The sequence below is a fragment of the Mustela nivalis genome, assembly GCF_964662115.1.
Source record: "Mustela nivalis genome assembly, chromosome: 18".
Classification (NCBI taxonomy): domain Eukaryota; kingdom Metazoa; phylum Chordata; class Mammalia; order Carnivora; family Mustelidae; genus Mustela; species Mustela nivalis.
In genome coordinates, this window is record NC_139037.1 from 54,920,732 (window position 1) to 54,937,090 (window position 16,359).

At 52.5% G+C, this 16,359-nt stretch overlaps 1 protein-coding gene across 2 annotated transcripts; it reads right to left on the minus strand.

Moving 5' to 3' along the window:
* Positions 1-1,969: 1,969 nt before the first annotated feature.
* On the minus strand, positions 1,970-16,279 carry RCN3 (reticulocalbin 3). Of its 2 annotated transcripts, none has more exons than XM_082710428.1 (7): positions 16,169-16,279; positions 15,501-15,748; positions 13,264-13,466; positions 11,765-11,937; positions 5,841-5,901; positions 2,773-2,972; positions 1,970-2,550 (listed from the first exon to the last, which is right to left on the minus strand). In XM_082710428.1, exons 2-7 carry the CDS (start codon positions 15,740-15,742, stop codon positions 2,443-2,445), a joined length of 987 nt encoding a protein of 328 aa, XP_082566554.1. In that variant the 5' UTR covers positions 15,743-15,748; positions 16,169-16,279; the 3' UTR covers positions 1,970-2,442. The 2 variants fall into 2 exon arrangements, with proteins under 2 accessions (XP_082566554.1, XP_082566555.1); XM_082710429.1 differs by having other exon boundaries at positions 16,159-16,264.
* Positions 16,280-16,359: the final 80 nt, after the last annotated feature.

The window sequence follows — 16,359 nt, forward strand, 5'->3', positions numbered from 1 at the left end:
CCAGAAAGTACTTAGGAATAAATTTAATAAAAGATTTAACACCTTTACTCTGACAACTACAAAACACTGCTGAGAGAATGCCAACATTTGTATCTCCAGAAAAATATACTATGTTCATGGATTGGAAAACATAATACTGTTAAGATGCCAATTCTCCCCACATTGGTCTATATGTTTACAGTCTCATTCTGGCTTGTTTCCATCTCTTTCCCCAAGAAGAAAAACAAAAAACATCAAATAAGGGAGATTTATTATTTGACTTATATTTTCTATTTTAGTTACTTATGATTTTTTAAACCAATAGTCTTTTTTTTTTATTTTAATTTATTTGTCAGAGAGAGAGCACAAGCAGAGGGAGTGGCAGGCAGGGGGAGAAGCAGACTCCTCACTGAGCAGAGAGCCAATATGGGACTCAATCCCAGGACTGGGATCATGACCTGAGCCAAAGGCAGATCCTTATCTGACTGAGCCACTCAGGCATCCCAAATAGGCTTTAAAAAAAAAAAAAAAAAAAGATTTTATTTATTTATTTGACAGGGAGAGAGCACAAGCAGGGGGAGTAGCAGGAAGAGGGAGAAGCAGGCTTCCCACAGAGCAGGGAGCCCGATGTAGGACTCGATCCCAAGACCTCGGGACCATGACCTGAGCAGAAGGCAGATGCTTAACCGACTGAGCCACTCAGGGACCCAAATAGGCTTTATTTTTAAGAGCAGCTTGGGGTTTACAGAAAATGAGAGAAAAGAACAGAGAGTTCCCAGGTGTAGCCCCTACACCCCACCCCAGTTTCTCCTCTTATTAGCATAGTGCTTTAGTGTGGTACTTTGCTATAACTGGTAAGCCAACATTGATACTTCCCCCCCTCTAGAGAGAGGGAGAGAGGTGGGGCAGGGGAGAGGAAGAGAGAGAGGGAAAGAATCTCAAGCAGGCTCCATGCCCAGCACACAGCCGGACCTGGGGTTCCAGCTCATGACCCCCAAATCATGACCTGAGCCAAAATCAAGAGTCATACTCTTAACCCACTGAGCTATCCAGATGCCCCTTATTTATTTGAGAAAAAGAGAGAGCAAGAGAGAACACACAAGCACATGCAAGTGGGGGAGGGGCGGGGGGAGGGAGAGAATCTCAAGCTGATTCTCCACTGAGCGTGGAGCCTGACGCTGGTCTCGATCTCACAACCCTGAGATCATGACCTGAGTAAAATCAAGAGTCAGACATAAAACCAACTGAGCCATCGGACGCCCCTCTAGAGGACAATTTGACAAGTGGGTCTCATGGGACTGCAGGAGGAATAATATCCGTCCTTCTGCCCCCACCTCAACTCAGCAGCAAGGAGACTCTGTTATAATCCAAGACGCCTCATGGCTCACATCTACTCCTCTCCCCAGGACCCTCCAGGAAGTCCCAGCTCCCTGAGAGTAAACTCTGTCCATGTCTCTCTGGGTGTCTGCCTCTAGCGATCTTGTCCCACCACAAAGGGACCTGAAGACCTATCCCCAAGACCTTGTATGACCCACTCCCAGTCACCTCCCCACCAGTCCCACTTGCTGACTCCATTCCAGCCACACTGGCCTGCTGGCTCTCACACACACACACACACACACACACACACACACACACACGACACACTCTGGCTTCAGGGCCCCTTCTGTTCCCTCTGCCCCGCTGGCTCTCCCTCCAGATCTCCCAGGGGCTTCCACCTCTGCTCACCAGCACAGCCCCTCCAGGGCACTCAACAGAGCATTGCCTTCCTGCGCCATCTAGAACCTTGTGTCTGGCTTGCTCATGGCTGGGTCCAGCCTGCTAGTTTTACTTTCCGTCTCCAGGAGTGCCCTCAAAGCCTGCTAACACCCCGAGTCCCCTTTCCAAATGCCCAATCTCTCCTTCAGCACCACAGTCCCCACAATGCCCAGCCACAGCCCCCGATTCCTCCCAGAGGCCCCTGTCCCCCCTAAGACACACACAGACAAGACCCCAGCACTGGAGTTTATTGCCTCCATGGCAGAGAGGAGGCATTCTGGGGCCAGTGCCCTCAGGTGAGTCAAGGGCAGGGGTGGGGGGGTTGGGGTGGATTTCTCTGCTGTGTGGTATGAGGCTGGGATGGGGCACTGAGGTGGTGGGTGGAGGCTCCTGGAGGCTGAGCTTGGTTTGGGAGCCCCTCCCTGGTCTGGGCTGGGTGATTTTACCAGAGAGAAACGGATTGTTCACTCACCCTTGGGGTCTACGAGACCCCTGGGGGCAGGGTGGGAAGGGCTGGGAGGGGCTGCAGTGTCTTGGAGACGTTGACCTGGTGGGTCCCTGAGAGCTCAATGGCAGAGGGACACGGGTGCGGGCGTCCACACCCCGCAGGTCCAGACAGGGAGGGGGGGCCTGGTCACAGGGGGCCCCTCCTCAAGTCATCCCCTGGGGCTACAAGGCTGTAGCACACACATGGGGGGGGTGGGCTCACAGCTCATCGTGGTGGCGTGTCAGGTCCTCTCCGTAGTTGGTGGCCTGGCTGCCCACAAACATGTTCCAGTTACTGAGGATCTCGGCCTTGCTCAAACGCCCATCCTGGAGGGAGGGTCAGAGGGCAGCAGGGGTGAGCAGGGGCCCTGCCTGGAAGACTCATCTCTGAGCCTTAGTCTGCCCCCCATCCGCGGGGGGTGGGGGGGTCTCTGTCCACCACCCCTTCCCCCCCACCACCCCTTTCCTCATTCGTCCCTGGTCCAGCAGGACCTCAGGGCAGCTCCAGGCCAGTCCGGCCATGCCCGCACAGCAGCTCCCTATGCGCACCTTGTCCGTGTCACTCTCATGCAGCAGGTGGTTGGCCTCCACCAGCGGCTGGTCCTGGGCGGGGGGCAACACCCAGTGGCCCACCTCACTGCCATCCAGCCTCCCGTCCTTGTTCAGATCGCGGAAGTCCCGGAACTGCTCCCGCTCCGTCTGCACCCAGGCGGGCTCCTCCTCCCCGGGCTCGGCCGAGTACAGATCCGCTGCGCGGGGCGACAGGGGCAATGTCAGGCTGGGTTCGGGGCCAGCGGGCACCCCCGGGCTCGGTCCCTGCCCTGCCGCCTCCCGACCGCAGGTACCCCCCGCAGCCCAGTGCCCCTGCTCTCCGGCCTCAGGCTCCTCCTCTGCCAGACCAGCAGGGGTAGGGCGAAAGGGACTGGACGGGTTGATCATTTCCTTGACCGGCTGTCAATCTGTTTGCCTGGGACAGGGGCCTGGGCCTGGTGAGGAGATACTAAAAAGCCACCTTTCCAACCGCTCACTCCACTTTAAGAAGCTCCCTTGGGACACCTGGGTGGCTCAGTCAGTTAAGCGGCTGCCTTGGGCTGGGGTCATGTGGGGTCATGATCTCAGGGTCCTGTGATGGAGTCCTGCATTGGGCTCCCTGCTCTGCGGAGAACCTGCTTCTCCCTCTCCCTCTGCCTGCCCCTCTGCCTACCTTGCTCTCTCTCCCTGTCAAATAAATAAATAAAATCTTTAAAAAAAAAAAAAAAAAAAGGCGGCTGCCTTCTGCTCAGGTCATGATCCCAGAGTCCTGGGATCAAGGCCCACATCTGGCTCCCTGTTCTACAGGAGCCTGCTTATCTCTCTCCCTGTCCCTCTCCCTCTGCTCTTCCCCCTGCTTGTGCTCTCTCTCAAATAAATAAAATCTTTATTTAAAAAGACTTATTTGACAGAGAAAAGGAGAGAAAGAGAGAGCACATCCATCCAGAACATTTTCATCCTCCCAAAGGAGACCCCTTTCCCACTGAGAAGGGACCCCCCCCTACACCGCCACCCTCACCCCAGCCCCAGTCCATGAATAATCTAATTCCTGTCTCCATACAATAAGAGTGTGGCCCTCTGTGTCTGGCTTCTTTCACTTGGCACAGTGTTTTTATTTTGTATTCAAGTGTAGCTGACCACAGTGTTACATTAGTTTGGGGTGTCATAGGTTTGGGGTGTGAGACCTAGTTGACTAGACTTACCCACACTGTAGCCGATGAGTACTTCCTCCCCTTTTATGGCTGAATAACATCCCATTGTACAGCTCTCCTGCCTTCCACTTAGCATTCATCCCCCAGGGGCATCTGGGTTGACCAGAAGTCATTATAGGAGCTGGGTATTCTACTCCCACCATTTTAAAAATTTTTATTTATTTATTTGTCAGAGAGAGAGAAAGAGCACAAACAGGGGGAACAGCAGACTCCCCACCAAGCAGGGAGCCTGATGCGGGGCTCTCCCAGGACAGTGGGATCATGACCTGAGTCAAAGGCACATGCTTAACCTACTGAGCCGCCCGGGTGCCCCCTCTACGGCGGCCTCTACAGGTAAGTACAGGTTGAGGAACTCATTTCCGGACCCATGGCTGGGAGGTGGCAGGTGGGAGACACAGCACACTTGTTCTAGAACCTACACCCTTGAGCACGGTGCACCCCCACCTCTCCCACCTTCCCGGACACGCCACCCACCTGCTCTCCCAGCTGGGGTCAGAGCCCAGGACGCCCCCTCCATCCTCCTGGCTCATATCCTTCCCTCTATCATCCAACAGTTGCGAAATTACATTACTCTGGGGAGTTCTGGGGTGCGGCCTATGTCTGTCTCCCCAGAACCCCACAGAGAAAGGAGAGGCCCAGGGGGCAAGGGTGGGACCTCCGTCTCTGCCTGCTGGGACTGCCATCCTGCTCCACCTCAGCCAAGTATCTACCCCTCGGGCCTCAGCTTCCTCATCTGTGAAAAGGGGTGATAACACCCCTCTTGTCGGTTGCCACGGGGATGAAACCAATTTTCAAGCTGCTCGCCACTTAGGACAGAGCCTCGCCTGTGGCAACAAGGTGTGTGACTCAGTGATGATCCCTGAATTTTTTCTGACAAAAAAAAAAAAAAAAAAGACTTCTATCTTTCTCACAGATGTAAGGAAGATAAATTATGCTTAAATAAAAATGTTCTGCCTGGGGCGCCTGGGTGGCTCAGTGTGTTGAACCACTGCCTTCGGCTCAGGTCATGTTCTCAGGGTCCTGGGATCGAGTCCCGCATCGGGCTCTCTGCTCAGCAGGGAGCCTGCTTCCCTTCCTCTCTCTCTGCCTGCCTCTCTGCCTACTTGTGATCTCTCTCTGTCAAATAAATAAATAAAATCTTTAAAAAAAAAAAATGTTCTGCCTGAGGGTTTGTTCCATAAAAACAGGCCATAGAAAAGTGTTTTCCAGCTCGTACAAATATCCATGTTTAACAGCTTTCCCCTCAACCAAATTCTTTGCCCCCAGAGGGCAGGGGTAGAGGCAGGGCCCAGGGGAAATCCGGGGGTGTTGTGAGGGGCCTCCCAGTCCTAACAGGAGACACATTCTTTGCTGTGCAAATGCCAGACTCAAGACAATCTCCTCATCCCCAGCCAATGTAGCCTCTGAGGCCTAATGCTGCAGATAATCCAGACTCTCCCAGAAAGGAAGCCGGTCTGTGACTTTCTCTACTGTGTCCTCAACCACAAACATGCAGTATTTGCTCAATACATGTTTCCTGGACCTGGCACACAGTGGGCGCTTAATAGTATTTTTTTGGTCTGGCCCACAGAAGGTCCTGGATAAATGTTTCCTGGGCCTGGCACAGAGTAGGTGCTTGGTAAAGATTTGCTGGGCCTGAAAAATATACATACTCAACCAATGTTAAATTAGCAGGGCCCCCCACACAGTGGGTGATCGATAAATACTTTTAGGGCCCAGCACACAGGAGGTGCTCAATTAATGTTTGGTGGCTACCAGAACTAAAGCAGCGTCCCTGCTCCCACTTCAGAGGGCTGCTGCTCTCCTATGGGTGGTATACTCTGGGCTGCCTGGGGGAGGACACGCGTCCTCAGGGAGGGATCGGCTTCCACTCACCGATATACTCATCCACTTGGACGTAGCCATCCTTGTTCTTGTCCAGATCCTCCAGGGTTTCCTGGAGGAAAGAAAGGCATTGGGGCTGGCTCCTGAGCAGGGCTGGGCCCCTGGGGCTGGGATGTGAAGTTCTCTCAGGGAATCTGGCTCGGGCTTGGCTGTATGGGCAGGCGTCAGAGCAATCTCAGTGGGGTCTACCTGTCCCGGGTAGGGGTAGAGGTTGGGTGGCTTTCTAGGGCATATAATGACATGGGTTCTACCTGCCCTTAGTGGGTGAGGGTCAGAGAACCCAGATATCCTTGCTTCCACCCAAGAAGACCTGTCCTGCCTCCCTCACGCTTTTCTCACACCCAACAGCAAACGCTCTCCAAGGGCAGGAGCCCCTTCCTGTTTAGCAGAGCCCAGACCCCAGCTCCATTTTACGTCAGAGCGAGACACACTTGGTGGCCCACTGTGACCCAGGCTCAGTACCTCTCTGCTCTGAGTTTTCTCTCCACTTCTTGAGCAAACAGCTTCTGTTCCCCACTTTTTAAGATGTGTTTGTTTATTATTTGGGAGAGGGAGTAAAGGACAGAGGGAGAGGGGAAGCAGACTACCCACTGAGCTGGGCCTGAGGGAGGGGCCAATCTCATGACCCTGAGACCTTGACCTGAGCCACAATCAAGAGTCAAATGCTTAACTGACTGAGCCACCCAGGCGCCCCTGTTCCCCCACTTTTATATTCAAACTCACTGTAGGATGGGTAGGGTCTAACATGCCACTATGCCTTCCTCACAAAGAAAGCTCCAACATTTTAGGGTTGTCAGAAAAAAATGCAGGATGCTCACTCATGTCCAACTTTCAGAGGAACAACTAAAAATTCTTTATCTTTTTTTAAAGCTTTTATTTATTTATTTGACAGACTGAGATCACAAGTAGGCAGAGAGGCAGGCAGAGAGGGGGGGAAGCAGGCTCCCCCCGAGTGAAGAGCCTGATGTGGGGCTTGATCCCAGGACCCCGGGATCATGACCCGAGCTGAAGGCAGAGGCTCAACCCACTGAGCCACCCAGGCACCCCAATAATTCTTTAGAATAAGGACGCTCCACACAATATCCAGAACATACTTATACTACTGGGTACAGTTAATTTGAATTTCAGGTATTTTTTAAAAACATAAGTATATCCCAAATGTTGTGTGGGACATACTTATACTAAAAAATTGTTTACATTATTTGTTACAAATTCAAGTATAATTGAATGCCCTTTGTTATTTGGTAAAGCTGGTAACTCTGTAGCACTTATATATTGAAATTCTTGTTATTTCTTATAAGTGACTTTTGTTGTTTATTATTACTTTTTTTAAGTAGGCTCCATGCCCAGTGTGCCTCTTGAACTCCTGCCTCTGAGATCAGGAGTCACATGGTCTGACTGAGCCAGCCAGAGGGCCCTCTAAGTGACCCTCGATATAAACGAATGTAAAAGAGGACAGCAGAGTTTAGACAAGGGCTCAGCAAACTTTTCCCAAAAAGGGCCGGAGAGGAAATAGTTCTGAGTTTGTGTGCTGTATGGTCTCTGTTGAAATGACACATCAGCTCTCTGGTTGTGACACATGGAAGCCTAGGATCATGGCCATGTTCCAATAAAACTTTATTTGCAAAAACAAGTTGTGGGCTGGATTCTGCTATGGGTTAGATAGTTTGTTGACCATTGGTGTGGATCATGGATTCAATTGCCGGGGTTCAAATCCGAGCTGGGGCACTTCTGGTCTGGGTGATCTCAGGCAAGTCTCCCCATCTCTCTGTGCCTAGGTGTCCTCATCTATAAAATGAAGATGGGAGGGTGCCTGGGCGGCTCAGTTGGTTAGACGTCTGCCTTTGGCTCAGGTCATGACCCTGGGGTCCTGGGAGCCCCCACATCGGGCTCCCTGCTCAGCCAGGATTCTGCTTCTTCCTCTCCCTCTGCTCCTCCCCAACTCATGTGTGCGCGTGTAGTGGGCTCTCTCTCTCTCTCTCTCTAATAAATGAGATCTTAAAAAAATAATAAATAAAATGAAGATGTTAGCCCACCCCCATATGGTTGCCATGAGGATTCACTCAGGCTAATACTTAGGTCAAGGTGTTACCACGGTGCTCCTGGTACACAGCACATGCTGTCAGGGTCTGTTAAATAATCTCAACTCAGGGGGCCCCTGGCTGACTCAGTCAGTAGAGCACGTGGCTGTTGGTCTTGGGGTTGTAAGTTCAAGTTCCACGTTGGAGGTAAAGATTACTTAAAAAATAAAATCTTAAAAGAAAAAAACCTTGACTCAGGGCATAAAAGGTATTTCAACATTATCTGCTATAAAAAAAAGGACTTTGGGTCTTGGAGGGTGGGAAGTCTAGTGGGTTCGAGAAGGCTGGGTTAATGACCTCTTTCCTCTCTGGATTGTAGTCACCTCTGGAATGGGCCAGAAGGCCCACCTCAATGGTGCACACATTGGGTCAGTAAAATGCCTGAGAAATATCGGAAGCAACTGCAAACACACATCCCAGTGGGAGCAGGGATTCTACTGCTGGAAGTTTTCTCCCATAGCTATACTGACACATGTATGCAATGTGAAGTAAGGAGCATTTATCACCAGTTTTGTAGGTTTATGTGTATTAACTCATCTAGTCCCTACAACCAGCCCTGATGTAGGAATAGTTATCAGTACCACAATTTTACAGATGAAGAACAGGCCCAGAGAAGTTAAGTAACTTGACCAAGGTCACACAGCCAGGAAGCTGCAGGGCTGGGACTTGAACCCAGGCCTCCTAGCCCCAGAGCCCTTGATCCTAACAGGCTTGCCACAGACCCTCACACCAGCTGTGGAAATGGAGCCATAAGAGAGGGGTTCGGGGATAAGGCCGAGGAGATGGGAAAGGTAGAGGGTTATCCAGTTTTCTGGGGTCCTTTGGGCATTTAAATACATTAGTATGTTAGCTATTTTATGAACCTTGAGAGCTTGTTTGGAGGTTCTAGCAGGGGAGCGCAGCTACTCGTATACCCTTGACCGAAGAACGGTCCTCTCCTCTATCGGGGAAGGTCATCCTCTTCGACCGAGCACGCAGCTTCGGGAGAGATGCACATGGAGCGGTGAGGGAAGAAGGGGACACCCGCCTAGCCAGCCAGATCAGCCGAATCAACCCTGGCGATCAGTGGGGTGACAGATGTCATAGCCAGATTGCCCTCACATCCAGTATGTTAGCTATTTTAGACATTCAATTACATTATTTTTTTAAAGATTTTATTTATTTATTTGACAGAGAGAGATCAGTAGGCAGAGAGGCAGGCAGAGAGAGAGGAGGAAGCAGGCTCCCTGCTGAGCAGAGAGCCCGATGTGGGACTCGATCCCAGGACCCTGAGATCATGACTTGAGCCAAAGGCAGCGGCTTAACCCACTGAGCCACCCAGGCGCCCCATTTTTTTTTTTAAGATTTTATTTATTATTTATTTGACAGACAGATCACAAGTAGGCAGAGAGGCAGGCAGAGAGAGAGGGGGAAGCAGGCTCCCTGCTGAGCAGAGAGCCTGATGTGGGGCTTGATCCCAAGACCCTGAGATCATGACCTGAGCCAAAGGCAGAGGTTTTAACCCACTAGGCCACCCAGGCACCCTCATTTTTTATTTTTTTAAAGATTTTATTTATTTATTTGAGAGAGAGAGAGAGAGAGCAGAGGGAGAAGCAGACTCTCTGCTGAGCAGGGAGCCTGACGGGGGCTTGATCCCAGGACCCCCGGGGTCATGATCAGAGCCAAATGCAGATGCTTAACCAATTGAGCCACCCAGGCATGCCCCAAAATTACATTTTAAAAATAATTTTTAAAATAATAATTTTTGGGGACGCCTGGGTGGCTCAGTTGGTTAAATGTCTGTCTTCAGCTCAGGTCATGGATTGAGACATGCCTCAGGCTCCCTGCTCAGTGGGAAGCCTGCTTCTCCCTCTCCCTCTGCTCCCCATTCCCCCTGCTTAAGTGCTCTCTCGCTCTCTGTCAAGTAAATAAATAAAATTTAAAATAACAATAATAATAACAGTCAGTGAAAATTTAGGCATGGTAGAAATGGGTGTAAATCCTTCCACAAAGAGTGAACCTTCATGTGAACTATGGACTTTGGGTGGTGACGTGTGGGTTTTGGTCTGTCCACTGTATCGAGAGTCCCACTCTGGTGCACGATGTTGATGGGGGGAGGGTGTGCATGTGGGGGCAGGGGCAGTGTGGGAAATCTGTGGACCCCTTGCTAATATGGTCTCCTGGACCTAAACCTGCTCTAAAAATTAAGGCCTGGGGCATGTGGCCTGCTCAGTTGGTGGAAAATGTGACTCTTGATCTTGGGGTTATGGATTTGAGCTCCAGATCAGATCTGGAGATTATTTAAAAATAAAATCTGGGGCGCCTGGGTGGCTCAGTGGTTTAAAGCCTCTGCCTTCGACTCAGGTCATGATCCCAGAGTCCTGGGATCAAGCACCACATGGGGCTCTCTGCTCAGCAGGGAGCCTGCTTCCTCCTCTCTCTCTCTCTCTTTTTTTTTTTTAAGATTGTATTTATTTATTTGATAGAGATCACAAGGAGACAGAGAGGCAGGTAGAGAGAAATGAGGAAGCAGGCTCCCTGCTGAGCAGAGAGCCCGATGTGGGACTCGATCCCAGGACCCTGAGATCATGACTTGAGCCAAAGGCAGCGGCTTAACCCACTGAGCCACCCAGGCGTCCCATTATTTTTTTTTAAAGATTTTATTTATTATTTATTTGACAGACAGATCACAAGTAGGCAGAGAGGCAGGCAGAGAGAGAGGAGGCAGCAGTCTCTCTGCTGAGCAGAGAGTCTGATGTGGGGCTTGATTCCAAGACCCTGAGATCATGACCTGAACTGAAGACAGAGGCTTAACTCCCTGAGCCACTCAGGCGCCCCTCCTCCTCTCTCTCTGCCTGCTTCTTTGCCTACTTGTGATCTCTGTCTGTCAAATAAATAAATAAATAAAATCTTAAAATAAATAAATAAATAAGTACACCTGTCCAGCTCAGTTGGTGGAGCATGGGACCCCCTTAAAAAAAAAAAAAAAAAGAGTCTGCCTTCAGCTCAGGTCATGGTCCCAAGGTCCTGGGATCAAGTCCCGAGTCAGGCCCCCCCGGCTCAGCAGGGTGCCTGCTTTTCTCTCTCCCTCTGTGTGTACTCTCTCACTCTCTCTCTCTCAAATAAGTAAATTAAATCCTTAAATAAATATAAAATAAAATAAAACCTTTTAAATTAAAATTAAAAATTTAAAGTCTGTTGGGGGAAAAAATGAAGGAGAAAAAAATCCTTCCACTACTGGGGAAGTTGGGTGGCTCAGTTAGCTATGTGTCCAGCTCTTGATTTTGGCTCAGGTTATGATCTCCAGGTCATGAGATCGAGCCCCAAGTCAGGATCCACATTGGGCATGGAGCCTGCTTAAGATTCTCTCTCCCTCTCTCTCTGCACCTCCCCCCTTTCTCTCTAAAAAAAAAAAACAAAAACATAACCTGCCACTATAAAACAGAGAAGGAATTGGGGTTGGCACAAAAATTATAAAGGAATAAGAAGATAAAAGGGGTCAGCAGAAATGGCCCCAGAGCAGACACTCCATGTGCGGGGTTGGGGTTTTTCAGGGGTTCAGCCAGGATTGGGGCTCCCCGAGGCACTTCTGGGGAATGTGTTTTCAGGCCGGGGGCCTGGACTCCAAACGTGAGGAAAGGAAGAGGAAGGCAGACCCAGGAGAGATCAGACATGAGGAGGTCAGGCGATGGGCAGGGGAGAGGTTGCCCTCCACGGATCTGTTTGCAGGCTAGGTTCCCTGGGGAAGGTGCTTGAAAACCAGGAAAACACTGGTGGGCTGGGCCTGACCTCAGAAGCCCGGGTCCCAGAAGGTGGGTGGGAAGTGGAGAGCCATCTCCTTGGGCCCCAACTCACAGCAATCACGATGTCCCGCATGTGAGGGAACTCCTCGGGATGCAAGAAGGCTGTCAGCTCCTCCCTCGTGGCCATCGAGTCCCCATCCTGGTCCGCCACCCGGAAACGCCGCTCGTCCCGAGCCAGCATTTTCTTGTAGGTCTCCGCGTCCTCCACGTCATGAAATTCCTCACCTGGGGAAGGGGACAATCTCTTTCAGCTGTGTTTTACTGGAAAGAATGCCAGTCAGGTTGAGGGAAAAGACAAAGGATTCAGCTCAGTAGAATCAGGGCAGGAAGGCCCCCACAGAACTTGTAATAATTAATATATATTCATTGTTTACTTATATTAGCAACGTTGTCATGAAAGCTTATTATATGCAAAGCTCTTTCCCTACAAAATTGCATTTAATTCTCACAAAAAGTAAGTCAAGAGTCTTTTCATCTATTCTCACTTTATGAAGGAGAAAATGGATTCCCACAGAGAAGAAATAACCAGCCCGAAGTCATGCAGCCAGGAAAGGAGCTCTGAGCTGACACTGGCCCTTTGGGCCCCAAGGTCACCCTCTGGTGCTTTAAGGTATACAGACTCGGGTTATAGGACTGAGAATAGGAGAAGGGGGTTTTCAAGAAAGGAAAGGGTATGAGCATAATGTGGAGGTCTGAAGAGCTCCTGAGTTCAGGGAAACTACAGAAGGTCCACTTTGCTGGCCAGAAAATGCAGAAAAACACAGCCAGAGGGGTGGGCCAGGCTGGGCTGAGGAGCTGGGTGTCTCTTCTGGAGACCCCGGGGGGAGCCATGAAGAGCAGCGAGCAGGGGAGAATTAGGATCAACTCCATGGGTGGGAAGACCCCTCTGTGATATATGAGGGACAGACTGGAAGAGGAGTGGGGAGGGAGGGTCCACAAGGAAGAAAACAAGAGCAGTGGGGGTAGCCAGGCTGGGGCATAGGGACAGACAAGAGGGAACGCAGTCCGGGGCATGGGGTAAATGGATTTGAGGTTTTTGTTTTGTTTTGTTTTGTTTTTTTAGATAGTATTCATTTGATAGAGAGCAATAAAGCATAAGCAGGAGGAGCAGCAGATGAAAAAGGAGAAACAGCCTCCCTGCTGAGCAATGAGCGTGATGCAGGACTCGATCCCAGGACCCCAGGATCATAACCTGAGCTGAAGGCAGATACTTAACCTACTGAGCCACCCAGGAGCCCCAGGATTTGGGGTTCTGTCAAGAGATCAGCGGTCAGGATGACAGGGCATGGGAGGTAGATGTCCCTGGCAAGGATCCCCCAGTCACGGTAACAGAGGTCGTGGATGCCATCACGAGTGAGAAGCCAGAGATCAGGGATTGGGAGTTTCCGGTGATGGAGTACTGGAAGTGGGTAGAACTTGATCAAGGGTTAGAAGCAAAGGTAAGGGATTCTGTTTCGTAGGCTAAAGGTTCTCAGAATGAGGCTGTCAAAAAGGTCAAAGTCACAGTGTGTGTGTTTTCGGGAGAGCAAGAGTCGGGATCTCGCCGCATACCCGGCGCGTAGTGGCCGTAGGTGGCGTTGCGCAGCTCCTCCCAACCCACGCGCCCGTCGCGGTCCGTGTCGTACGTGTTCCAGGCCGCGGTCACCGAGTCCCGTATGTGCCGCTGCTGCGTGTGAGCGATCCAAGCACGGAGCTCGGCCAGCGACACCCAGCCGTCCCCGTCCCCTGCACGATCCATGCGGTCCACGATGCGCCTGCGAGTCGGGGCGGGGCACACGTCAGTCGCAGACTCCGCCCACCAGGAGACACGCCTTCGCCAGGCTCCGCCCCTCACACGGAGCCACGCCCCCATCGGACCACCAACACCCCTCCCCCCCCCAATATAGGGTTGATAAAACGGTCCCAGAGCTGCCCGCGCACCGAGGGGAGACACCGGTCAATCCCGGGCCACACCCAGGACAGAGCTTCCCCCCCCTCAATCCAGGCGCTGCGGTCCTGGTCCTCCACACGCCCTGGTTGGGGGAAGGACCTAAAGCAATCCAGAGCCACACCCGTCACCCCGACTCTGCGCCTTGCTCCCCTCTCTCATTTGTCCGAGTTGGGGTGGGGGCAAGGAGGAGGTGCCACATCGCACCCCTCGCCCGCCGGTCCCCTAGGCCAAGACTCTCTCTGAACTCTTTTTTTTTTTTTTTTTTAAGATTTTATTTATTTATTTGACAGAGAGAGAGATCACAAGTAGGCAGATAGGCAGGTAGGCAGGCAGAGAGCGAGGAGGAAGCAGGCTCTCCGCAGAGCAGAGAGCCCGATGTGGGGCTCGATCCCGGGACCCTGGGATCATGACCTGAGTCGAAGGCAGAGGCTTTAACCCACTGAGCCACCCAGGCGCCCCTCTCTCTGAACTCTTGATGGCCACGGCCACGCGCATACCCGACCCCTCGCCCCTTCAGGCGCGTTGGGTCTTCAGGTCATCCCTTCCACCCCCCACCCCCCCCACCGCTGCCCTGCCCGCCTGGCTGCACCGGCCTATTTCAGGCCCCTCTACCTCCGGCCCGACCCCGTGCTGTGTCCCGCCCCTTCCCCCACTTCCTCCAGACAGTCTCAGGCTTCGCCCGAGGACCATCACCCACAACACCACCATCAGTTCCTTCCTCCTGCTTCGGCCGGATCATGGGCACCATGCGGTCTATGAAGCCCCTGAAGGCCGTTCCTCGCGCACCTTCTCTCGGGCCGCTCGGATCTGCTCCCAGGCCTCCTCCCCCGTCCCCTGGCCACTCCCGCCACCGGTTTGGGTCCTTACCCAACCGCTCACAGAGCCCACAAGGAGCGCTCCTCTTGGTCACCGTCCTTAAACCCCGCAACCCAGTTCCCAGGGTCGACTCCCACACGGCTGTGCCCAGATCGCCAGCCCCTGCAACCCCCGCGCGACAGGCTGTGTCTGCTCTGATCAGTCTGGAGCTGGAGTCCCGGGATTCCCATGCTGTCCTGAGGTTCAAGCTGTTGTTAAGACCGTGGGCTCCACGGCAAGATATTTTAGGTTCAAATCCTATCGCCTCATCTTGCTGGCTGTGTGACCGTGGGCAAGCCACTGGAAACCTCTCTGTGCCTCAGTCTACCCCTCTGTAAAAGGCAGATAAATGATAGAACCTACCCTTAAGTCTGGTTGTGGGGATTAAAGAAATTAACCCTTGTAAAGCACTTAGAACAGCACATGCATTGCAGCAATGCTACGCCAATAGTGAAGCCTGTTACGCTGCCTTTCTTCCTCCCTCCTTCACCCAGTCCCATCCACGCACAATCTCCCAGCCAGCAGTCAGCACCACTCTCTCCATCCTGATCTAGTCATCATCCCCTCCTGTCTTCCAACTGCACCGCTGCAGATGCTTCCTCACCTAGTCTGTTCCCCAAAATGCAACCAGAAGGATTCTGTTGAAACCTAAGTCAGCTCACACCCTCCCTCTGCTTAGAGTCCTCCCATGGCTCTCATCTCCCTCAGAGAAACGCTGAAATCTTCACTGTGGCCTGAAGGCCCTGACCTCTTTTTCCCTTCTCTGCCATCACCTTCCACATTCTCCTCTTCGATCACTGGGTTCCAGCCACGTGGGCATCACTGTTCTGCAAATATCAGGCCTGTTCCTGCCTCAGGGCCTTTGCACTTACAGTTCCCTTTGCTTGGAGTGCTATTCCCCCGTATATCCACACGGCTCAAATATTACCTTCTCACTGAAGCCTCCCTTCACTTCCCTGTTAAAAATTACAACCCTGAATCCTCCCCTCCGTCTCTCTCCTACCCCAGACGCGCTTGGCTTTCCTCTGGGCTGAGCTGGTCGAATTCCTTGGCCACTTCTCGTCCCAGGAAAGCCTCGTGGTCGTACTGGAAATTCCCGTGGGCGTCATCATGAGGAGCCTCGCTTAGGGGGGCCGCCTGGTGTACCCTCCCCTGGCCATGAGGGCCTGCATCAGGGGATGGCTTGCCCTGGGCACCGCGCCTCAGCAGGAGCAGCAACAGCAGAAGTGATGGTTGCCACATCATCAGTCCCTAGGGAGCAGTGGAGGCTAAAAGTCAGGGGTCACAGGAAAAACAATAGAGACAGGACAGGAGAATGGGGGTTGGGGCGGAGAGACCGAAGACAAGACAGAGAGATGGTAAATGGCCACAAAATTTAGGACTCAAGAAGGGCCGGGGGTGGGAAAAAGGGGGGCAAGGTTCTCAGAGGTAAAAGCAGAGGTAGTGACTGAATCTTCTGAGGGAGTCCCAGACGGGTCCCGGAGCTGCTGGTGGGGGGTTTCCAAGCGCGAGACGTGGCGCACTTCCCACGCACACTGCGGGGCGGGGTCGTGTCCAGAGAGCAATCATGCAGGCCCCCAGGCCTTATTTGCAGCCCGGACCCACTTTCCCGGCTCGAAAGAACCCGGACCGGCCTCCCTGGGCAAGCCACCCGCCCTCACCTCCCTTTACCAGTTTAGCCAGCTTCACTTCGCTCTACACAGTGGGCTCTGCTTTCTCTGAAAAGATGCCCAAATTAGCGGCTCTCTAGCAAGGCCCCACCTCCAGCAGCGCAGAGACCCCGCCCTCCTACCAATGAGCGCTCAGAAGGACCCCAAGGGGCGGGGCCGATGAGCTCCGCGAAGGCCGCGGGCCCCGACGCC